We start from the raw sequence: 25,176 nt of genomic DNA, 5'->3' as shown, positions 1-25,176 counted from the left end.
CAAATGTTTCTGGTCAGCGCTTGTCATTTAAACACATTTTAAATCATAATCTGTCAATATATTTTGCAAACTGCATTTAAGGTTGCATCTGAGAGATATTTGCTCTGACAACTGATGGCTACTGTACTGACGGGATTGTCCGATGTTGGTCGAATTCTTGAATATGAGATCGATCTATCATTAGGCCTGCAATAGACACAGCAACAGAAGAAGTATGAGAGGTTTTGGGTGCTAAAGGTTTTGGGTGAGCTATTCATTACAGTATACTAGTCATATCAGAAATCTACATTGCATGTTCAATGAGGATTTTGACTGTTGGCTAATTAATTTTTTGTCAAATATAATCTTTAAAATCAAACCGATGAACTAATGATTCTTGTTTGAAAATGCGCAGGGTTTGGCCAGTTTTTCACGACAACTCTATTGTTCGTGAAACAGGAATGCACCCAGGCACAAGTCCGGCAGAGGAAATACAAAAGAGTCAGTTGCAAACTGTTTTCTTTATTACTGCAGAAAGACGATACATGATTGGCACGGTCTGTGCTGAACAACCACGGTGACCTGATTGTTAGTTTTTTGCGTGACGCGGTGACAATGCTGTGACATTTTGTATGTCCGCACTGAATATTTGCACCGAGCAGACGGGCGGCTGGTGGTTTGCTCGCATTCCTGGTTCCCCCCGAGAGAATTCAGCAAACTGCAACACCACAGTGTGAATTGATGGATGACAGAAGTAACACAGGTGTTAAGAGGAGCGACATCTTGAGTTTTTCATCTTGAGTCTTGCGTCAATGATAAAACGAAAATAGTTGAGATCAGCTGGCTTCTATCGGAAGGTCAAATTAAAAAATTTTACAGGATTGCAAGCAATCCGATTTAGCAAGGAACAAAATCTAAGTTGTCATTTTATTTGGTGCTTTCCGGTTTTTTGATACAAGTTACATGCTCAGGGTGCTGAGGTCCCAGAATTCTACATAGGAATGTTCATAAAATGTGACGCGCAATTTCGACAATTCTGAAATCCATGAAAAGGCGAGTTATTGCTACGGTCCAATGATTTTCGTCAGAACCGGTGTTCAGAGAATATTCATGAGGTACAGAGGGCTGGCCCCTCCCACTGTGCTAGTGAGAACTCCTTTGGTCTGTCAGGTCTTCAGTGCAGGGGACTGAGATCTCCCTGTGTGCTCAGGGGCTGGCTGTAGGGCTGGGTTACACTCTCGTCCTTTAATCTCTCCCCCGGTTTTTTTTCGGATAGCGCGCCTCATTGCCCCGGATCCCCCCGTCCCAGCACAGAGGCCAGGCGAGGAGAGGAGCAGCTTGTAGTTTGGAGACTCTTTTGGCCCTGGTCATGGCTGGACACTTTGCAATGCTCAGGGGGTTGGTCCTTCTCCCGATGCTGTGCCTGACGCTGGCCCAAGTGGTGAGTGAGGCGCGGGTCTCTCCCTCTTGTCCGGAGCCTGGGTGTGGGGACAGTGGGGTCCTGCGGTGGGAGCAGACAGGGGGCAGGAGGGACTCGGTTTCCCACCCCAGCCAGAGTCTGGAGTGTGAGGTGCTGTGGAAAGTGGCAATGGAAGGGCTACTGATGGTCTTGGTCACTGTGACTCCTGTCTGGAGATGGGCTGGTGTGCAGAAACATTGCTCGCTGTGTTGGGTTTCTGAGTATGAGATGCGAGGGGTTCTTTTCTTTTCTTGATGGGTTGTGCCAAGTGAATTATGTCATTTCTGTCTTATATATGTGAGCAGCGCCGTCTGCATCCAGAGAACATTGGACATAGTGTGCTTGATTTAATTCAGAATTAAGTGCCATGCACATTCAGCGCAGTCCTGCACTGCAGGAGGATGGGATTTTTTGTAACAGAATTAGAATGAACTCTGCTCGTTTCATTAAAATAAATTGACTGATTTGAAAGTGACGGCTGTATGAATCCTTAAACAGGCAGCGAAAAGGAAACAATAAACGAGTTGGAAAGGGAATTAAGGATCAGAATTACAGAGTGGCCCAGAAAATGGGAGAACGGAGAGAGGGGAATGAAGCGATGTTTGTGTTCAGCATTCTCAGGGTCTGGAGTGGAAACACAGCCACCCTACAGGTGGTGCTAGGTTGTGAGCCATTAGACGAGATAGCAAATTCCAGTTTTAATTACAGAGAGATGCGTTACGATCATTTGCAGTAATACATGGGTGAACATGAAGAGCTCTGTTTCCTTTGTTTGTTTTCATTGGCTCATATTACAAAATATGGAATTGTGCTTTTGACTGGCGTATCTCTGCTCTGATCTTACAGATTTGATTCATCAATTAAATTTTACAGGACAGTTTATTGGTGAAAGAAGGCCCTGGTCAACACTACTGGCCTTTTGACCCCACCCCCTTTCCCCAACCTACCATTATTTAGTTTATTCTATTGTTTCATCAGCAACCAATCAATAGGCCTTGTAAATTAAATACATTTTAATATCTTTTCCCCTAAAACTACGGAACTTTGGACCTCCTAGCAATTTTATCCAGTTGTCTAACATGTATCTATACCAACTAAAGAATCTGTTTTTGTTTTAAGGTGAATCTGCACACAAATTTGGAACACAAATAGAACTGCACTTTACATCTGATTAAAGTTGTCTGCCATGTCTGTTACTAGTGGATGAATAAACATTAAGATGCAGACACATTCTGTGCTATTATCTCTGATATTGAGAGCTCCATTGTTAAAATATGAAGAAAAAAAAATCTTTTGTACCCGTTTTCAATGTACCCGCTTTGAATGTTGTGCTTGTGGTTTTCTGCAATTGTGTTTGAGTGATGCCTTTCAATTTTGTCATACTTATTTCGACATAATTATGCATTATGAAGACTGTTAAATAATTCAGAATAATTTGACTTTGAATAAGACTTTAAAATACTTTTCTGAGTTGTTATGGGTACATCTTTGAGTAGTTCATGGCCTATATTGTCAGTGGTATAACGCTGTAAATTATTATTAAATAAAAAGTGCATAGTCCAGTTTTGCATTTTTAGGGTTATTCTAAATTCATTCTATTCATATTTGGGATATTCTCTTTCTTTCTCCCTACAAAAGCTTTTATACTGAAAATAACCCCATTCACTGGCGGAAATATAGACCCAATGAAGTGATAGTTTCTGAATAAACGTATTTTTCATATTAAAGTGAGATTTATTATATTTTATTTCAGAGCGGTCCACCAGGAGGTCTGGGTCCACTTGGTCCCCCAGGCCCACCTGGTCCATCCGGCGCCTCGGGCACGCCTGGGTCCGATGGCATCGATGTGAGTATCGCAGTCATTCCGTGCACCAGTCGCGAAATGCGGGACAAAGACAAGCATTGTATACTCGGGGCCTCTAGTGGCTAACTGATGTAATATCGCAGTCATACCACCAGAGGGCGACCAAAATGAAAACATCGAAGTACAAAAAGAGCTCTGTTTCCTGCAGTGAGATTTTCTTTCATACGCTCTTCTCCAGGTTGAGACATCCTGCGACCTTTCATTAATTCAGTATGGCGGTAATTTGACGCCACTTATGTATATTAAGACTTGCTGGTAACTTTGTGAAAGAGCTTGGTCAAGCATTCTGTGGTACTTTGGAAATAATTTGAAAGGTTGCATAATGTTAATATGCGGGAAATATTAGTTCAGTGTGTATATCAAATGAATGTCTATTTTTTTCATAAAAACGAAATGCGCATAGCATATTTCACATTTTTTATTCAGTGTTGTGTCAAAAATAGACTTACATTGAGTTCGGTGGCTGCTTTGTGAGTTTGGTCAGTATCCTTCTGTAATGGTGGTGTGGCAGGGCAGACATACCAGGGGAGAGAAAATGTAGTCGGGGGATGGTTTGTTTGATAATGATGTGCTATGAACCCATTTAGGGGTGGAGCTTACAGGAGAGTCACAAGGTACTGCTATGTGTTACCTCCACCCCTTCTTCAACAGCAGGTACCATCAACCAATAAATAGGAAGTTCCCACAGTAACTGCGTGTTATAACTAAGGCCATTATATCATTGCACATGCCTGCGCTTTCCCATAAGTATTGCTTGTTCATCCTGCTGGCAATATTTTACTAGCCTGTCATACTGTAATGCGCACATTTGAATGAGCTACAATAACTGGTATAGTATCACATGTCTATGCAAACATACACACATGCACACACAAACACAAACACAAACACACACACACACACTTGACAAAATTATTTTAGTCCGGCTTCAACACTAGTTAACAAGAGACTTGTTAAGGCTCTTTAATGTAGTCAGGCTGTTATGCCCCAGTGCCGAGTTACAACCAAGGTAACAGGATATTTCCTATATACTGCTTTATGATTTTACCCTGCTCGAACCCTGTCAGGTAACAAGTGCTGTTTCCCTTGTGATGCCGGAGAGCTTCAGCAGTCTATTTAGTGCAAAAGACTGTGTTACAAGTTCACTCTCATGAATAAACCAAGAGAACATGCTCCTTTCAAACCACATGGGGATGAATAGCAGTGCAGCTTCAAACAATAGACAATGTTTCTGTGATTCTTCAAGCACAGCAGTATGTTATTGTACTTTTAAATAAAAAGGCCTTTGCCTTTAATTTTCTTCTTCTTCTTCTTCTATCCTAAAATAGGGAGACAAGGGGCCCCCAGGAACCCCTGGAACTCCAGTAAGTACCGTCTCCTCTACTGAAGATTTCCACCACTTTTCAGTGCTACTGTATGCTGTGTTATGTTTGCCATGTAAGTTTTGTATATGACCTCCAATTCCCAGGCAGTCTGTTTTTCAGTGTACTGTGTGCATTCACAGTATGTTTCACTGACCTGTCACTGAGTGCCTCTGCCCTGGTGTGTGTGTGTACCTGCCCCTTTTTCTCCAATTGCCCCTAGTGCCCAACATGGCCCTTTGATTTGATTTTTTAAAAATGAATATTTGCATTTATTTTTGTTTTCATTCAATCAATTTGGTGAAATAGATTCTGTACAATAACTGGGTGTCATAAAAGTTTTTCTTGCACCTGCCCCTCAAAAGGTCTCTGCACAGCCCTGTGTGTGTATATGGGTGTGTGTGTGTGTGTGTGTGTGTGTGTGTGTGTGGGTCTCTGCCCTTCATACGTGTGGCTCCTATTTCAGGGGGCCAAAGGAGACCCAGGAGAGCCCGGTCCAGATGGGCCCCCGGGGGAGAATGGAATTGATGTAAGTCACTGTAGAGGATTCCTCAAAGTGCTCAGCTCAACTGGGCACAGTGTTCAGGGTTCTGTAGAGAAATCAGAGCATGGAGCTGCTGGGCTATCAGTGCGAGGCATGTGGTAAACAAACCCCCCACTTCCTCATGTAAAAACATCCATTCATGTTTACCGATGTCATTGTCGGGTTTGAATAAGCCTCGAAACGGAAAGGAAAAAAGAAAAATCCAATGTTGCTACTTATGTTTTTTGGGCAGTAATATGTAACAATTGTTGTTAAACTAGTAAGAATATTTTTAAAATTCGACAAGCTCAGTAATGTTGACCTTCCCGTGCGGCATTGCAGTCCTGTTGTATTTCCTGCTCTGGGTTCTCTTGAGCTGCATCACCACAAGTAATTTATTTAGCCTTTTGGAGCATAAAGCATAGCATTACACATGGCATTACACATGGCGTCTGCTCTGGTTGTCTTGCGCTTTTGCTGGGGTGAATGGCACATGTGTGGGCGAAGTCTGGCCAGTGTGAGTACAGTGCTGCTGTTAGTGGTGGAATGCCTCGGCTGGCCTTTGTGCCATGGCTGTGTGAGCAGAGAGAACGGTAGCCTCCTCTCAGTCACATGCGAAGGAAAAACACAAATTCCACAGGGATTTGTCGGCTAATCTGATTTGGAATTTCGGTCCGAGTTTTCTCATTACCCCGAAATGTCAACATGTGTTAGGGGCTTTACCCATCTCAATGTTTTTGCTAAAACAGTTACACTTTTTATGCAATGGCGTAGCCTGTATTTTTTTAATGTGCCATCCGCAGAGAAATAAATGGGCAAAAACCATAACTGAATAGTTCAATGTTTTACTGCTCCGGCTAATTAGTTTTTGATGTAAAATAGAGGATAAGATCAAAGAGAGGAGAAGATGGCATGAAATGAGTGAAATGAGGGACCATAAATAAATGAAAAGCCAATGAGGCAAAAGAAGGGATTTATGGTCCAAAAGTGTATAAGAAAGCCAAGCCACAAAGAAGCAGTGTCCTCCAGAACAGCCTAGTTTGCTAGTGGAATAAACACATTTTCTGTAGGGTTTTCACTGTAGTATGTTTTATGAGGGCAATGACCTCTCAAGTTGATATATTCTTCCCTTTGGTTGTTTCAGATATGGCAGTAAGTGAATCACGACATAAGTTTTGCCCAAAGGAAATTTTGTAGTTTACCTCTTTGTGTCTGAGGTGATCGCAGTGATAAAACATGATTTTATATTTGTCTCCTTGCATTTCATACATCATACAGTGGCTGTAATATTCTGATCTCTTCATACCTCTATCACTCTCCACTTAACTCTTTCTCTCTCTGTAGGGTCTAATTGGAGCAAAAGGAGACAGGGGGCCGATTGGAAATCCTGGACCTAAGGCAAGAGGACAAGAGAACCCCACTCAATCCACATCTCCCTTTCTGAAGCAGTCCTACTGTTTCTTACTGCATGGCACATGATGTAACTAACCAAGGATATCACCCCCTCCCCCACCTAAAACAAAAAAGAAAGGGGGAAAAACACACCAAGGGTTCTACTGTAGGACATTCCAATTCTCACTCATTCACCATTCCCAACCCTCTCAGCAAAAAAACGTCCTTCCTCAAATCAACAGCACTTAACAAATAACAGTGTCATGTGTAAACAGTACTGTCCCTGTCCCCCTGAAATAACCTCCCCTATTCCACAAAGTCCCGCCCTCCTCAAATGCCACTCTTGAGCAGAGCAACCCCCCCCCCCCCCCCCCCCCCCCGCTGATGGCCTGGGTTTGGTTTTTCTGACCACCCACATTTGTAATCAAAACAATTTTACATTTGTAATCAAATGATTTGCTTGTGGTTACAGTGCAGATTTCCAGCTTTTATTAAAATATATTTCTATACGTTTTAGTATCATGTAGAAATTACAACACTTTTTATACATAGCCTCCCCATTTCAGGCCACCATAATGTTTCAGAAATGGCTTCACAGGTGTTTCTGATTAGTCAGGTGTGTTCAGTTGCTTCCTTAGTACAGGTATAAGAGAGCTTTCAATATCTAGTCTTAATTCTAGGCTTTTGATTGAGTCTATTATTGGTGTTTGTCAACATGGGGACCAAAGTTGTACCAGTGAAAGTCAAGGAAGCCATTATGTGGCTGAGAAATAAAAATAAAAAACCCATCAGAGACATATGCAAAACCGTAGGCTCATCAAAATCAACAGCTTGGAACAACATTAAGAAGAAAGAGAGCACTGGTGAGCTCAGTAATCGCAAAGGGCCTGGTAGGCCAACAGAGACCTCTATAGTTGATGACAGAAGAATTCTCACCATAATGATGAAAACCTGCCAGACAGATCAGTGACTACTGTTCACTGAAGACTTAAACAGAACTACAGAGGTTAAACTGCAAGATGAAAAGCACTAGTTAGTTGCAAAAACTGGACGGGCAGGTTGCAATTTGCTAAGAAGTACCTAAAAGACCCTGCAGAGTTCTGGAAAAAGGTCTTGTGGACAGATGAGAAATTTCATTTGGGAAACGTGGTGAGGGTGTTATGGTTTGGGTGTGTATGGCTGCCATAGATACTGGCTCACTTGTCTTCATTGATGATGTAACTGCTCATAGCAGCAGCAGAATTAATTCTGAAGTGTACAGAAGTATCTTATCTGGTCAGATCCAAGGAAATGCTTCCAAACTCTTTGGGCAGTGCTTTGTCCTATAGCTAGAGGATTCCAGTTTCAAAGCCAAAAACTGGAAATATTCTTGACTGGCCAAGTCATTCACTCAGTCTGAATCCAATTGAACACGTGTTTCATATGCTGAAGAGAAAACTATCAACTGGCCCCAAAACAAGCAGGAGTTGAAAGTGGCTGCAGTACAGGCCTGCAGAGCATCACCAGAGAAGAGACTCTTCATCTGGTGATGTCTGTGTGTCACAGACTTCAAGCAGTCATTGGATATGCAACAAAACAAAATGTGCAAAGTACAAAACATGACTAATTTCATTTACATAGCATTATTGTGTCCCAGACATTATAGTGCCCTGAAGTGGGGGGCTTGTGAAATGTAAAAATATGCTTACATAAAAGCTGAGAAACTGAACTTTAACCACATGTGAATTTGATCGATTACAAATGAAAAATAGTGGAGTATAGAGCCTAATGTGTAACTATACCTATCCTCTGTGGTCTTGCTTTTTAGGGTCAACCCGGACCAACTGGCATAGCTGGACCACCTGTAAGTATATCTATAACTTATTGCTACAAACATTTGCCTTTGAATTGGTGTTCCCCTAAATAATCATTACCAAAGCACTAGAGGGCACTGTCTCACCATGCTCAGCAAACATCAAGCTGCTGCATACTGCTAGAGTAATGAATAAATGTTGGCCCTTTTTACTCTGTGGCTGATTTATACAGTGTGCAGTGGAATCATTTTGATAAATATGAATCGTTTTCCTCTATTAAGTTTCTTTGGTTTGTTTTTATAACCACCTATGCCTCATTTGCATTGCCGTGGCAATATTTAAATGCAATGCACTACTTACTTGTGCAATAGCAGCGTTAATAATGTCTATGTCTATGTCGTTTACCGCATTAGCATATTAGTATTAATTAGTCGCATCTGTCGACTAATTCATCTGTACAGTTGTGTCATGACTTTTGTGTGTTAATATCACATTATAACTGGACAACTTTTCTGCTCTTTCTTAGGGACCGGGTCTTCTTGGACTTCCTGTATGTATTGACCCAACCTGAGCTTTTGGTTATACTCTGCCAATTCTAAAACAGAACCAGGGTGATCATGTCACCTAACCAAACCAGAATCGGACTGAAACAAAACTAGTATGCGTTGATGACCTCAGCTTAGGGACAAAATAGAAATGAATAAAGATCAGGTCTATGTCCTTCCTGATACAACTACACATGTTGGATTGTGGCCAACCCTGAAGTGGGACAAGGACAAATGTTTTTAGAAACACTTTCCTTCACTAGTAACAACAGTGTTTACGGGGTCATGGTTTTCAGATTTAATGGGTTCATCCGCAGACTCAGTCCATCTCACACTGATACGTACAAACCCACCATACTGCCAGAGCTGTACTCATCCTCATAAAAATGTGTTCACAAGGATTTAAGTAACAATACGCATGATAAAAAACACTTCTTGTCTTCAGATAAAGAGATAATATGCCAACTAGCCTTTTGTTAAATGCATGCTGGGATAGGCACCAGACCCCCCTCCCCCCCTTTGCAACCCTGGCCAGGTATAATCAGGTTATATAACGGATAGATGGATATTCCAGTTATGCTGAATCGCACAGGTGATGGAACGGCTTGTACTGTTATTTTGTTTTGCAGCATAGCCTTCAGCCTCCACCCTCGGGAAACATTAAATATATTTCTGGCACTTTCAAAACATCTTTTAATAGTATGTCTTCACATACAGCTTGATGTTTCTTCCCGTATAATAATTTGTGGAATTCATGTGTCAGCGTGTACCCATAAATGCAAATTCTTTAATGTAGTGAATGACTCTTCTTCGCTTGAAAATGGTTTTCAAGGTTGCAAAGTTCCTTGAAATGGTGATTGGTAACATTTTTGTTTTGACAGGTTTGTTAGTATAGTGAGGCAGATTCAGTTTTATGCACTCAAATAAATAAATAAATGTGTCCACATTTCATGTTAACTCAGGACTTTATGAGTCTGTGATTCAGGTGGTGCTACACTACCCTTGGTTATAATAAGCATTCACCACACACAGGCGTTGTGCAACTTAAGGAGGCTTAATAATCCTGCTCTCTTTGTACTTCACCTGCAGGGGGCACCAGGTCCGATCGGACTCCCCGGTGAGCTGGGAAAATCCGGACCCAAGGTAGGACCATAGTTTCATCCTTGATTGAACCGAGCGTATCTGCCAGCACAGTGTTTCTCCATCCCGCAGGTCTATAAATCCATCTTCCTCTTCATCTTCCTCCTTTTTACCCCAGGGCATAATGGGACCACCAGGACCTCCAGGAATACCAGGGGTCCCAGGGAAACCAGTAAGCCTAGCCAGCTTGCCGAGAGAGACCATTACATGCTTTCATTTCTACATTAATGAAATGTTAAATTGCAATATACCATAAAGCATTATTGGTTTACAATGAATGGTCAATTAAATTTCCAAGCGATGGAAACCACTAAATGTCTAGAAAGCCTCCAGGCTTTCTGTAATGAACACGGTCCTAATAAACTGACAGAGGCAAGTAAGAGAGCTGATTATGTGAGACAGATATTAACACTAAAGAGCAGACGGCCACTGGGCCAGTACACCGTAGAACTTTATGAGGTCAGAGAACACTGAATTATAGTGCTAGACAGGGTAACCAAACTAAATGCAGTAGACCTGTCCTAGGTCACAGAACAGCATGCGGTTAAGTTGAGGTGTATCGAGTCGGAGAACATTAAATAACCGAACTGCACAAGGTGACAAAACTGAACATTATAGATTGCTTCATGGGACTGTAATTTATACTGCCATTATAGTGCCAGTTCACAGGACTATTAATTCTACAACATTAGCAGGTCACAGAGCAGACAGAACATTACAGAACTGTTCTGGGTCAGAGAACAGCATGCGCTGCACTAGTTATAAAGAGATAAGGCTATCAGGGGTCGTGGATGTAATGCACTGCATATACTACAGCTAGTGAGATCCTGTTTGCCCATACCTGAGTGGGACTTCTGGCAACATAATCTGTTTGTATCATCCCTGATGTCCTGATTGGGAATTCTAGCAACATCATGTGACCTGCTTCGGGTCTAAGGTCACTTGTTAGTGCTCCAGTTAGAAAGAGGTCTTATACATGTGCCATACAGGGCATATAAAGGGTCTGCACCTTCTCCTTCCAATAATAAATCATCCACCCCATTAAATTAGAATGCAGTTCACCTCATTTCATATCTGATGACTGCCGTGGCTTCCCTCGGAGGTCACTTGACTTTTGACCTGTGACTGTGATGTCATGATAGCCCAGTCCCCAGGAACAGGATGGGTGGTAGCTCTTTCATGGAGCCTGATCCATATTCATGAACTATTTCAAGCAGCTTTACATAAAGCAATGATTGCAACACTGGGGAACATAGTTATTTGCTTGGTGGGTGTTATTGAGCAAATATGTTTGAACAAAATCCACTGTGCCTGTCTTATCTTACTGCCGGAGTCTGCAGTGCATTTGGAAGCGGAACTTATTTTATTCCATCTCAGCTTGAAAGCAGCAATAGTTTTGCTGCTACATCTCTATCGTACACCACAATCTCCCCTCATTTCCTCTCTCTTTCCCTTCCCTCCTCTAACTTTCTTCACCAGGGTCCTCCGGGAAAGTTTCTTGGGGAGGAGGGCAGTGCTGATTTCCAGGCAAGTGCACCTAATCACAGAGTGGACAACCAACCTTCTTTTCATATTTTTTACCTTATTCACAGAGGGGGGAAGAAGAGAGGGTAGCAGATAGAAAAGGGTGAAAGTATCATGAAGGGGACTGAATGTGGCTTGAGAGTCAGTCACCCTGTGAAATTATTCACCGTAATACGGCACCCATGCTTTTAGTGAAGGTCAATTTAATCTGTTAAATTTAAAATGTCATGTAAGAAGGTATATTACACTGAGAGAGCAAGGCATCAACGCAACATCAACGTTGTCCTACTTACTTTGGTCTTTCTCTATGCAGTGTCCAACTAACTGTCCAGCAGGCCTGAAGGGACCCCAGGGTCTGCAGGGAGTAAAGGTGAGCCTTCCTGGTGAAAGCATAAACAAAACAACAAAAAAACAGTACCGTCTCACAGCAGTGTAGAGAAAATGCAGAGCTAATCGGTCTCTGTCTCTTCTGTTGATAAACAGTGTGCACACTCATTCTGTCATATTCCTTTTATCTCATAATTTGTATAGTACATTATTTTTATGTGTTGTTTCCTGATGGAATCCTTTTTTTTTACCAGCATACTGTGCTTGTGAAGTACTCCATTGCCATTCATTGCTGTTGTAAATGAGTTTTTGCGGGTTGATTAATATCTGAATGGACTTCTCCGTGTCTCAGGGACACAAGGGACGTGCTGGCATACTGGGAGATCCAGGCAGCCTGGGAAAATTGGTATGTACTGCGCTCTGTAGTGAAGTGTCTCTGTAGTGGAGACCCTGCCCTTGCTCTCATATGACACCACCACACATGTTTAGCCAGTGAAGTGTCATCCAATTACCTATAACCAGTTATCACACTAGAAAAAAGACAAACCCTCCGCAGCCAGTCGCCATACTGGACACTGGCTTTTCACCCAAGAACTGTACTCATGACCTGACAGAGTTCACTAAATATACATATATATGCATTCAGAGAATCTGTGAAGAATTTGTGTGCAAATGAAAGAGCTGCACCCATAAGTAATTCAGCAATACCTTATCATTTAATTCAACTGTCATTTGATCTAACCTATAAGCTGTGTCAAGATTGTAAGTCATATAAAAAAATGCACAAAAATATGAAAATTAGACTTACAAGGTTGGTGTTTTCATTTCAAATTTTGTTTTTATATTCAACGTGGTGAAATCTTTTAAAATCTTTTTTTACAAGTACTCTGCACATCCACTTTGAGCTTTTCTAATTGCATTGTATGTGTAAAAGTTTTATTTTTGCACAGAAAATCCTAAAGACAGGTTGGTCTAATAAAGATGTCAGCGCAAACTCTGCAACATGACAATTAGGAAGGGCTGTGCTCTGCGTGTGCCAGTCAGATGGATTATACATTCTGCTGCATAATGGGAAGCCATGCCCGCTAATATGACCAACACTAAGCAGCCCCCCTCAGCCCGCCTCTTCCCACTGTGTTCTAATGATGTCAACCAGCAGAACAGGATTAGTACTTAATGAAGTCCCCCGTGGCATGACTGGCACTAATCTGGGTGCGATTAGTCAGCCCTGAGCCCCGGCCCAGGCAGAACACTACGACCCACATGAAAGGAGACGAGAGTCTGCCAGGTACAGCGGGGGAGAGAGTGATCGCCACGGCGATGTGAATTAATCAGAGTTAACGAGCGCCCGGCAGACGCGGGCGCCGGCTCGATAGGGAAACTGGGCTGTGGCGTTCGCCCGCTGCATTGCGGCTGTCTGCGCTCAGAGAAAACGCGCCGCTGTGTCAAAGATAATAGAAATCACTATCCGAGAAAAGATCTGTCACGCGCCACCGCCATCTGACCACTTCAACAGCTTTGTATAGAACGGTATATATTTCATATCCTAAAGCAGGCACTGCTGCACTTAATAAAAGACAGCCAGGTACATGCCCTTCAGTGCTGCAGTCACTGTTTGTTACTGGGAAGGGCTTTCTTTTATAGAAGTGTCCAAGTTTAGCCTAACGGTGATCCATCATTAGTTCTATTAATGTCTGTGGCAACAATGCTCTGTACTGTCCATCAAATGTCTTTCAGTAATTGCCACATACAGTAAGTACAATGTAGCTTGTATTAACTGTAAAATGTTTCTGAACTCCCTCTATATTACAACGTATACAGGGGTAGGTGTACATGGATGCAAAATAGGTGTAATCCAAATTCTGCCCCCCCATTTTTAGATTTTTGTAGAGTATATACACATACCAAGTAAAATTCCTAGGAACAGAAAACTAAGCCATTGGGGATCTATCTAATTCATGAAGCAAACGTCCACATCTCTCTCACCTCAGGGAGGCCAGGTGGTCACACATTGAGGCGGAATAGGTTTTGTCAGGGTGACATAGATCCTCAATTATCCTTCTTCCTCCTTCCTCTCCGTCCCTCGCAGGGCACCAAAGGAGACGTGGGAATCTCCGGGGAGCAAGGCATTCCCGGTCCTTCGGTGAGTCATTCTTTCCTGTCTCATTTACCCCTGTCTCTCCCGTCTTCCTTTAAATCAATGCAAGGGTGATGTGCATGCTGGGTAACTCTGGGTATTGATGGGTGTGCTCTGCTTGTACAGCTACAGTATCATTATAGCTATTTGCTGTTATTAAAGGGAGTTTTACAATCATTTCAGTGAGTACACATAAAATAACGTATATTTAACATGTATTTAAATGTGTATAAGCAGTTGCTCTCCCGTTTTTGGCTTTGTGTGCATGCTGGGTAATAATGGCCATGGTGGCCTTATGACACATCCTCTCTTTATGTTTCCAGGGTCCCCGGGGGTTGAGGGGCTATCCAGGGATGGTGGGGCCCAAAGGGGAAGCAGTAAGTACCGCACCAAGGCACCCCCCCACACGCCCTATCTGTACGTCTCATCACTCACTGTTCAGACCAATGTACGGAAGCACGATCCTTCACAGACATAAGGAAGAGGAATGCGCTTACAAATCCTTTTAGTGAGAGGCGGCTGCTTAAGCCCGTCTTCGCGCCCTCTGCACCCTCATACCCCCCCCCCCCCCCCCCGCCGCATCTGCAGTTAATGACCCCGAAGCACCATCCGTCTTAAAATGAGCGTGCTCACTGCGCACCGAGCTGTCGCTGCGTAAATGTTATTAGCGCGGCTAACTGTGCGCCATCTTTTAAATCACAGCGTTTAGTGCGCCGCGGCTGTTCAGCCTCCTCACCTGCTCCGGTCTGCAGATCGCTGGCTCAGCGTTCCTGAGACGGGCTTATTGACTTTAAATCAGAATCCGAGCAGATCTTAAACGTCCTTTTGACTCAGCGAGGAGCTGGTACAGACTAATACTGCTATATCTGTGTATGGATCTTATTTGTATGCATTTGTGGCCTGGTTAGCTTCATCCCCACTAACTACTCTTTGGATTTTCTTGGTGGTAAATTGTTTTGGTTGTCACCCACCACAATGTCATGTTTCCCTCAGGGTCCCCGTGGTTACAAAGGTATTACCGGGCCTATCGGAATCCCTGGACTACCAGTAAGTGGCAGCTACAGTTATCTCCAGCCCAACCACACAGTCCACTCACACTGCATGTTTACAGCACAGACTCCTTCACAATTATTTGCCCTTTGAATCCGGTCTCATTGGAATCCACATTAAGCCGCATTTCTTCAGGGCTGAAAGCTTTCGGAGACAGCCTCCTTATCCTTGCACACATAATGCCATTTCTGAAAATTGCCTGCGAGCCTACAGCGAGCAAAAAACAGCTGGGGTAATGTTGACACATTACGCTCCTTCGTGGTTAATTCCCTCAGTGCTTATGAAATGCAGCTCATGAAAAGTTTAACACTGGATTCCGGCTCTTAAGGTATTCACGAAAGCAATTATCGCCGCTTTTAGGCGCTGGCTGTCTGAGGAATAAGCCGAGGTGCGGTTGCAGCATGCGCGTGCCGATTTCCGTCAAGAGTCACTACATTCCAGCTACATTCGGGTTTAAACTGTAATGCGTTTAAAATTGTGGTTTAAATTGTAATCATCAGAACTGTTCCTTCTGAAGAACCTTTGTCAACTACTCGTAGATAAGGACCATATGCACATGACACTACTAAGGGTGCATGATGCAGACAGCGTGAAGGTTATAATGGCATCGCTCTACATCAGGTGACCTGTATGTTTTGGCATTCCTCCATCCGCCCTCCCCCCCATTATTCTGATGGAAGATGTGCTTGTCTTTACCGTCCCTTAGGGGGAGGAGGGGCCCCGGGGTCCCCCGGGCATTGCGGGCGAGAAAGGGGACGTGGTGAGTATTTCACTCGCTCTCTCTCTCTCTCTCTCTCTCGCTCTCTCTCGCTCCCTGTCTGTCCCTCTGTTTCAGTATTGCCTCCTGTGCACTTAATGGGTGACGACATTGTGGGAAACTGCTTTGGTTATTCAGACCCTGCTACGAATTAATCTCAGCCTCCTGGAGCTAAGACCATAGAGCTCTGTTGTGAAGCTGCCATGCAGATTCTTAAAGAGAAAGTGCAGTTTTATATGCAATAAACAATCAACTAAATGACTATTGCGTGCTGTTAAAGTCTCATTGAGCGGCATTAAGTAATATTCTGGTTTTCATCACTTATCAACTTACTAAGGCAGGATATCATTGAGCATCTTCCTGTTCACAGATAACTAGATTTGTTGATTTATCCCAGCTCCTAAATCCACACAAATAGTAGAATTTGATTACTAGGGATTATAGAGGTTTATTAAGGAAAATCACATACTAACTGGTTTCACTGTTGTTTTGTTTAACGAGGCATGTATAAATGCATGAGCCCGTTCTATTTCCACAGCATGATGACATGGTTTTTTTCTCGTAATTGGATGGTAGTGAGATTTTCTGACAGGTGATTGGCTTGTTCTCTTCAGGGTAGCGGAGGTATCAAGGGTCCACAGGGCGGAGTTGGCAAGAAGGGAGAGAATGTGAGTAAAAGTCACTTTTTTTTTTTTGCTTCTGAAATGTATATTCATGTAAGACCTGTGTATGTAATTACAATCTAAATGGGTATTTTCCTACAAAATAGCGTCTTCTTGTTGAGCGTTTCCTGGTGGCGTATCCAGCTAAAGCACAGGGATCGCAGTCATTTTCCCTATAGTCTAGAATGGGATCCTGGGACAGGAAGGGCTGGTTTTATTTGGCATGGTATGACCCACCTGCACATTTAAAACTCCTGTGGTCAATCAGGCGCCTGTTTGTCTGTCCGGCCCTCTGATGCAATGGGAAGAAAGGATTTATTTGTCTTTAAATGACAATCATTGTCACTGTAATAATGTTTTATTGGATTTTCAGGGCCTACCTGGAATTGATGGGAAAGATGGCACACCTGGCATTCCTGGAATGAAGGTAGAGATGAAAATGTTCACATCTGGAACCTGGATTTACACCTGATACCAGATTTCACAATACAAGCCTCAGTGTCTTTATCCTGAAGATACACTTTGTTTCCCTCTCTCTGTAGGGTGCTCCAGGGCAGGCTGGTATGCCTGGACCTCCTGGCCACCAGGGGACAGCAGTGAGTGTCTCCATCCTTTTGTACAACTATAATTTACTCAGCCTTGTGCTAGTGCCGCCGTGCACGTCCATTCTCTTCCTGATCACGTAAAGCAATGACCCGCTCTCCTTTCTGCTTGACCCGCTGAAAACAAGGTGGTAAATTATGTGTGTTCTGGGCTCGGGTCCAGCCCGACCTTCTACCTCTACCTGGATCAAAATTTAAACCACCTTGAAAATTGCTCTTTCTCTCCCTATGAACAATTCTTCATCATCAAAAGTGACTCTTTGTCCTCCTACCTCTGGGTAATGGAGCGTGTGAGATATGATGCACCATCAGAGCACGTTCATTGCAGCCGTTATTATCAGCATAAACTGCATTGTGAGTTACTGGGCAGACAGATTCCAGGCCATGCCAGACAACGGAATAACCTGACTGGGCCAGCGCTGACCTGTCTGACCTTTCACTTCCTGTCTCTTTTAGGGTTTGCCGGGTAGCCCTGGCACCAAGGGTGGAGCTGGGCAAAAGGTGAGTCCCCTTAGCTCAACTGCCGCCTATCAGTGATGTGTCTTCAACCTTTTCCAGATGTTACAACGTCTGCTTTTCTGTCTGGGAAATATGTTTCCAATTCCTCGTTTGTCAGGTTATCTAATTGGCAGCCTGTATATTTTTATTCTGTTCTACGCTCTTTCAGGCTGTCAGACTGCCTCGCTTGCCAGTCTTGTCACCAGTCATACAGGGCTGATTCCTTACGTCCTGTCATCTTAAAAATGCCAGTGTTTTTCATGTTCACAGCAACAGGCGATGTAGAGCCTCACGCGTGGAGGACTAAATAGAATAACGCACACTGAACTGTGAAAGTCTACCTTGCCCAGCTGTGTCATGCCATGCATCAGGACTGTACGGTGCCTTTGGCTGTGACAAATTGCATGGTTGTGGCTACAGTGGAGAACATCTGTAGAAATCTATGTAGCACCTCACGTATATTAACGGGTTCACACCATAAAACTGTAATGTTTGTATTCATAATTTATAAGCTTAGATTGTGGGACAGAATAGCAATGACAGGACCAGTGCCTGTGTCATTCAGATGACAACTTCTTTCTCTCTCCTTAGGGTGAGCCTGGGCCCAGGGGCATGGTGGGAATGTCCGGTCCTCCAGGACCTCAGGTAGGTCCCCTGACAGACACAATATATGTCTGTTCCACCAAAGGACATCCTTTAGTTCACCTCTCTGTGTTTGAAAGTGTTGACAATGACAAATGCTTTTAAATTTATCTACTTATTTATATGTAAACACTCGCTAGAACACCTTGTTCTCTCTCTCTCCCTCTGCCTCGCCCTCCCTTTTCCATTCTCTCTCGTCCTTTTTCTCTCCCTCTCTCATAGGGGGAGCCTGGTCCTCCTGGTGAGGCTGGAATGGAGGGGGTACCAGGACCAAAGGTGACATGCACACACCTCAACTTAGACTTAAATCATAGGAAAGGTGCAATCCTGCTTAAGCACACAAAAAATACAACCCATGCGAGCTTTGTGACTCCCCAGCTGCCATTTTCTTCATGATTCCTGTTCTCTCTTTTTCCCTCCTTCTACAGGGAGACAGGGGTGAGAGAGGGGCTGTTGGGCCCCAAGGAATTATTGGCGAAGCAGTAAGTTGCTCTTATGTTGCATGTTTGTGTTTGTCTTTCTAATTGAAAAAGCTTGAAATGTCCTTATGAATGTTTACTGCTATGTGAATCTGCCTGAAATGTAAAAGGGTATTATTCGGGGGGGGGGGGGGATACATGATTGGACCATTTGGTTGAATGCATCTGACATTGTTCTCTGTCCGCAGGGTATCAAAGGTGAGAGAGGGCCAATGGGCATTCCTGGGGCTCAGGGCATTTCAGGAACCAAGGGCGATAAGGTGGGTAGCCTGGTTAGAGTGTGCTTATCTGTGGTCTGTAACACTGTAATTTGTGAAATAGTGCAGTACTGTGTTGTAGCCACCTGATGGCACTGTGTATCTTCAGCTCTTTGGCATGCTTTGCTGTAAAGCTGCTGCAGTGAATATTTCTGTAGAATTCTTAAGGGTAAAGCTTTGTGATGGCCACTCATATCGCTGGTTTTATCTGCAAATTGGTGTGTGTGCATGTGAGTGTGTAGGTGCCTGTGTGTGCTTGTGTGTGTAAGGTAGTGTCAGTATGTATGTCATTTTATGCCAAATGGGAATTCAAAATTGAGGTGTAACAAGCACATCCAGAGGTCTGTGTTTCGCACATTGAGCCTTTGAAAGGTGAAAAGCATTAACAAACCATTCATGGTATTATTGACATTTTGTTTTTATCTTTGACCATGCTAGAATGCTGCTTTTTTGTTGTGTTGCAGGGTATTTTCTCACTTTTTGTTCTTTTTATCCTGTATTGATATTTTGTTGTGGTATATGTATACATTTTACCACACCATTATTATTGTTGATGTATTATTATCTCTAAAGTCAACAATCTTTGTTTTACCAGGGATTCCAAGGAAAACCCGGGATGAAGGGAGACTTTGTGAGTATGCAGCATTAATGGACTGATTTATATTCACAGTATGGTAGAATAGTATTTGTCTACTGTTATAATGCAATTGTTTTTGTGCTTACCTGTGCTTACCTGGACACCCCACATGTCTTTTCCAGGGGGACCCAGGTGTGGAGGGTTTGGCTGGAGAGAAAGGAGAGAAGGTGAGGAGGACTTGGATGTTTGGGAGATTTAAAAAAAAAAGCACCAGAAAGAGGAGGCCTTATAGTATTATGTGACATAGCCCGCTGTTAGCAACGTGTACTGCTTAAAGCTACTGGTAGAAAACTTGGAGAAAGTCTGAAATGCAGAACGATGCTTCCTGTGTGCTGGTGCAACTCTTAATTGAGTACTGTGGCGATTTATGCCTTATTGCCTCTGTGAGATTTGTCATTAGTTCAAAAGGGTATCAGTAAGTCACAATGTCCCAAAATGGCTTCGTAAACACAGCCATATATTCAGGTTCAATTTGTACCCTGTGAGAGGGCTGTATTTCAGGAGTTGAACCTGCTGCTGCCTGAAGGTTATGTGTTTGCATCCCAGACAACACTGCTGCCCCTGCGAGGAATTTATAAATGGACTCATTTTTTCTGCTTCCTTTAACAGGGGTTGTCTGGTGAGCCGGGACCAAAAGGACAGGTATAAAACCAGCTGTCACTCTTGTAACATAAGCCACTGCTCCACTGCCTATGCTGTACAGTTGAGTACTGTATGATGAAAAGTAGCAGTATTGGCATGCATTGTTTTGTAGTTTGACAAAAAAAAGCAAAACTTCATCTTGAATACCAAGACCTTGCTGCACCATTGTTTGTTGGTTGGTTAGATTTATGTTGATTTCCCCTGCAGAAGACAAGCAGTGATAATGATTTGCCATGGTGTGCCTTGGTGCCTATGTGGAGTCTAAGTAATGGCCAGCTACCATGGCCCTGTGGAAAACTAATCTCCTTAAGGCGTACTTGTATGTGAAGCTACTTCTCAGAAGAGCTAACAAAATAAGATAAGACACCAGAGCTCTTAAGTATGTCTGGCTGGAAAGAACCCAATTTGTTTCACAAACTCGAACAACTTGAACTGTATGAGGAATTTCAGGGTTTTGGTTTGGGCTGAATATGGAATGTCTTTCTTCCATTTCATCCCCCCCCCCCCCCATACAGCAAGGAGTGAGGGGTGATCTGGGTTTCAATGGGCTTGCGGGAGACCCAGGCAAACCAGGAGACCAGGGCCCTCCAGGACTTCCCGGGCCCCGGGGCCTCAATGGAGAACGAGGGGTACCTGGCATGCCTGGGAGACAAGGAATTGCTGTGAGTCACACACACACACACACACACACCGTATACGCACACACACACATACACACGCATCATCACCAGCCAAACCAAACACAGTACAGTTAAGGGAGAGGGACCAGCACATGTCCCCCTAGGTCATATTTGCTAACAGCAAGAAAATACTGAGTGCCATGAAGACGAGCAGTAAAAAAGCCCTCCCTGTCGCACTACAAGATGGAGATGTGCTGGGGAAGCTGAGCCTCTGCTAGCACACCGTGGCACTGCAGTAATACCCGCCCTGAACATGTATATGCCCTGCCCAGACCTATATGAGAGCACCTCTGTGTGGCATCCATTTTATCCTCCACTTGTCTCATATTGACCCTTCTGTCTGTTCCCATTATTTTGCCTCTTCTGTTCCTCCTGTCCCCTTATTTCTATCATTCCTCTCCTCCTCTCTTCGCCTCTCTTTACCTCAGGGCCGAGATGCTTCAGATCAGCATATTATTGAGGTGGTGTTGAAAATGCTGCAAGGTGAGTTGTGCTGTTTTTGAGGCAGATGCTCCACTGGGTCAATGTTCAAGTGCACTGAGGGCGTTTTTCCCGATAATATAAAACCCAGAGAAGTATGTTTTGAAGTATCTGGCGTACAGGCCTCGTAAAGACAACTGAACCGGCGAGTTCAGAGCTCAGCACTTACTTTCTGATACGTTGGCAAATTCTTATGTTTCTTTTTTGTTTTTGCCTGGAAAACATGTTTGTTTTGTTATCGCTTTCCATATTCATGTGGAATAATTGTAAACTGTAAGATGTTTTGTGCTGCATGGCCTCGGTTGCCCTCTTCATCTCGAGAGTCATTATGTCAGGAAAGCAGATGTCGAAGAATGTTTGGCAGGCTCAGGCTGAATCAGCTCTTTTCTTCTCAAAGCACATTAGAGATCCAACCCCGTTCAGTCAATTGTAATGCGGAGCTGCATGCCGGAAAACATGCTGGCTAACACAATATAAACACAAGGCCTACCTTTTCTGCATGCTGAACTAGTGCCAGCTGCAACCCCCTCAGGAAAAGATCGGATTTTCAAAAGAACCGATCAACAGATTTTGCCGAAGTGATACGGAGGGTACAAACGCCCAATTGAATATAAATGTTTGTGTCCTTCCTGTGGTGTGATTTCAATAAATATTAACTGGAGAACATTCTTTATACAGATGCTGATGTTTTTACGACAGCATAATAGATAGCATTTTTTGTGCGCAATTGTTGAAGACAACAAACATTTCCTTCATTAAAAAAGCATGGCTGAAGAAAATACACTGCATAAAAACGAAATTAATATCGCAACTAACTTCAGACTTCATTTGTGTGCTGTCATTTGTAAACCTTGAGCAACCTCCTCCACCTGCATTAATCCCCATTGTACGCATCCAACTTTATTTGTTTTCATTTATGTACGACAAAAATCTGTGACACAAGTCGCTCTGGATGAAGATAACTGGGAAGCTTGCGTCTTTTGTTTCTAGAGCGGTTGGCGGAAGTGGCGGTGAGCGCTAAGAGGGCGGCTCTGGGCGGAGCCGGTGTCATGGGCCCGCCTGGCCCACCTGGACCACCAGGAGCACCAGGACCACAAGGGGCACATGGGCTCACCGGGGCTCGAGGAATTCCTGGCATGATGGGCGCCTCTGGACAGATCGGCAACACTGGACTCAAAGGTAGATGAGAAATGTGGAATGAGGATCAGACCATACTAGGCGATCACTGATTGCACAGATGAATTCCACCACACATCTCTCGTTCACAATTAGCATTGTATCCATGTGTCTTCCAGGCAATGTCAGTCAGGCTCAAATATAGCTTGCATTCAGTTGATAACAGCCAAGCACTGCTAAAAAACTAAATTATACTTGCTGAAATTTCAGGGCTCACTTACTGATAAACTATTCAGCTCAATGCATGCTGGCTAATATTTCTCCATTAAACTTTGCTGCAGTTATACTTGTACTACTGCAGCTTGGTTGGTGATTATACATTAGCATTAGCATCAGATGCTAATCCATCTGAGCAGGGACAGCCAGCCCATCACTAATCTGCATGTAACAATATTTTTTTTTGCATTAAAGGTTGTTTTTTCCGAGGTTTCACGTTTATGCAGGAGTCCCTATATTAATTCTGCTGGGAACGTGGTCAATTTTGCCCAGACATGATCGATTCTGTCTGGTTATTCAAATGCACCAGCAACTCCAAAAATTCAATCATTCTTCTCCTCTCGCAGGGTAGGAGATTGGAAAGCCTGATGAGATAATAAGGCGCAATCGGACTGAGGGTCCGCCTGCTGTCTGGTGATAGCTCTCTGTGTCTCTCCTGTGGATATTGAAAACGGCGCCGCGTCCTTTGTGTGGATGATGCTGTTTTTTTCTACCATTGGTGAAGTCATGCTCATTGCTCTCATCTTCATCTCTCCTCCAGGAAAGAGGGGTGCGAAGGGTGATAGAGGGGATCCTGGCCGCCCACACGCCGGCCAGCCCGGACCACCTGGAATCCCAGGTGAGATCACAACTCCACATCAACTTACAGCAAGTGGCTATCTTTAACCACACAGACCTCTGCGGTCATACTGTTATTTACTCCCCTGGAAATCACAGGAGCATGGGCCGTTGGAGGCATGAAATCATAATGTACTACAACTCCCAACAGACATTGCCGCTTGGCCCAAGCACCAGTCAGCTAGCTAATTCGGCGGTCACTGATCTGCTCTGTTCCCCACTCCACCTTTATCCACAGGTCCACCGGGTATCGATGGGGTCGGCCGGGACGGGAAGCCAGGCGAGAGGGGACCACAGGGCATCGCGGGTGATGCGGGGCGTCCTGGTAAACCCGGTCCTGCCGGCCTGCCAGGGTTCTGTGAACTAGCCGCATGCCTGGCTGCCTCAGCTTACACCTCCCCCAGGCTGCAGCAGGCTGGAACCATCAAGGGGCCCTCCTTTTAAGGCTAGTGCTGTAGGGGTTCGTCAACCCCCAGGGAGAGAGTCAGTAAAAAGAGCAAGAGAGAGAGAGACTGGTGCACACTCCTTCCCTCTAATGGTCACCACCTACGAGTGGGAGGGGAAGTCCACCGTAACTGACGTTAGACCCTGAAACCAATGCCTAGTCTGGTGAAAGAGCACAGCATTGTTTTAACCCTTCAGCATGAACACCATCTGCTTCTTGTGAGACTTTAAGAGCTGTGGTTGATAGTTTGTGACGCCAGTCACTGTGAACCTGTCCCCTCCCCTTACTTCAGAAAGACAACATCATCAGTGACATCATTGATGACATCATCAACACGAGCCCTATGAGAACAGAAGAGACTATGCTTCCAACTATTGGTGCTTTTCATTCATATTGTGGTGACTGTACATTTTTATTTTAGTTTTTGCCTTAAGGGTTAAAATGATTTTTATATCAGGAAAGTCAAACTTACCCCCACCTCGAGACAAATCATTTGCATGTATGACAGCAATACGACCAATAAAATTTTAAGTAGGAATCCCTAGTCCACACCTTGTAAGATCTATGGTTAATTATCCAAGAGGTAATAGACATAGCTCTTGGGAAAGACTTCTTTATTTTATGTTTTGTTTGTACATTGCCACCCCTTTTTACAATGTTTAAATTTATGAACAAATGAACTCCTTTAATGCGTCCTCTTGTTGCCAAGCAAACCCATGTATTCTGACATTCTCATTTCTCATAATTCAGTGCTGTAAATCTTTGTAAATGTGTGTTGATTTTATATTAAATGAGTTTTTAAGCTGAAAAAAATGAACAGGAAACCCATAGTGTTAATGAACCTAATCAGCTATCATTCTCTGAGCCCACAATACAGAGCAGACTGCTTCACAACCAATCAGAAAGCCAAGCAAAGCCAAACTAAAGAGGAAAACTGATTTCTTTCATTAACAGAAACTATTTATTGACCTTTTTTGGGTTCAACTGTAAAGACCTTATTTTTCTGGTTGTTCAGTGCAGCCTATTTCAATAAAGAGGATCGTTTTGTAAAAGTGAATGTTCTTCTGTATCATCTGGGAAATCTCAGTCAAAAAAAAAAAGAATCATTTCACTTTTTCCGCCCATACACCGTTTCTTACATCATTCTCTCTGTGTAATAAAATTTCTTTGTGTACCCGTATAGATGCTCCATATTTATTGGACATTTTTTGATCAGACAAATACAGAAATGGGACCTGTGTGCACACAGAAATCTAGAACTGCTAGTTTTTAAAAAAAAATTTAAATCCTC

General features: G+C 43.5%; 1 protein-coding gene across 1 annotated transcript; it reads left to right on the top strand.

The window, feature by feature from the left end:
* Positions 1–709: 709 nt before the first annotated feature.
* On the top strand, positions 710–25,065 carry col9a2 (procollagen, type IX, alpha 2). Its single transcript, XM_035431288.1, has 33 exons — positions 710–742; positions 1,256–1,420; positions 3,192–3,284; positions 4,631–4,666; positions 5,130–5,192; positions 6,531–6,584; positions 8,386–8,421; positions 8,898–8,921; positions 10,006–10,059; positions 10,175–10,228; positions 11,536–11,583; positions 11,894–11,950; positions 12,260–12,313; positions 13,997–14,050; positions 14,368–14,421; positions 15,038–15,091; positions 15,801–15,854; positions 16,466–16,519; positions 16,887–16,940; positions 17,056–17,109; positions 17,572–17,616; positions 18,205–18,258; positions 18,478–18,531; positions 18,684–18,737; positions 18,923–18,994; positions 19,587–19,622; positions 19,751–19,795; positions 20,238–20,270; positions 20,786–20,932; positions 21,379–21,433; positions 22,421–22,609; positions 23,364–23,441; positions 23,679–25,065. The coding sequence occupies exons 1-33, from the start codon at positions 725–727 to the stop codon at positions 23,882–23,884; spliced, it is 2,202 nt and encodes a 733-aa protein (XP_035287179.1). The 5' UTR covers positions 710–724; the 3' UTR covers positions 23,885–25,065.
* Positions 25,066–25,176: the final 111 nt, after the last annotated feature.

The sequence above is a fragment of the Anguilla anguilla genome, chromosome 8 (assembly GCF_013347855.1).
Source record: "Anguilla anguilla isolate fAngAng1 chromosome 8, fAngAng1.pri, whole genome shotgun sequence".
NCBI classification, from domain to species: domain Eukaryota; kingdom Metazoa; phylum Chordata; class Actinopteri; order Anguilliformes; family Anguillidae; genus Anguilla; species Anguilla anguilla.
This window is presented reverse-complemented; position numbering and strand designations above follow the sequence as displayed.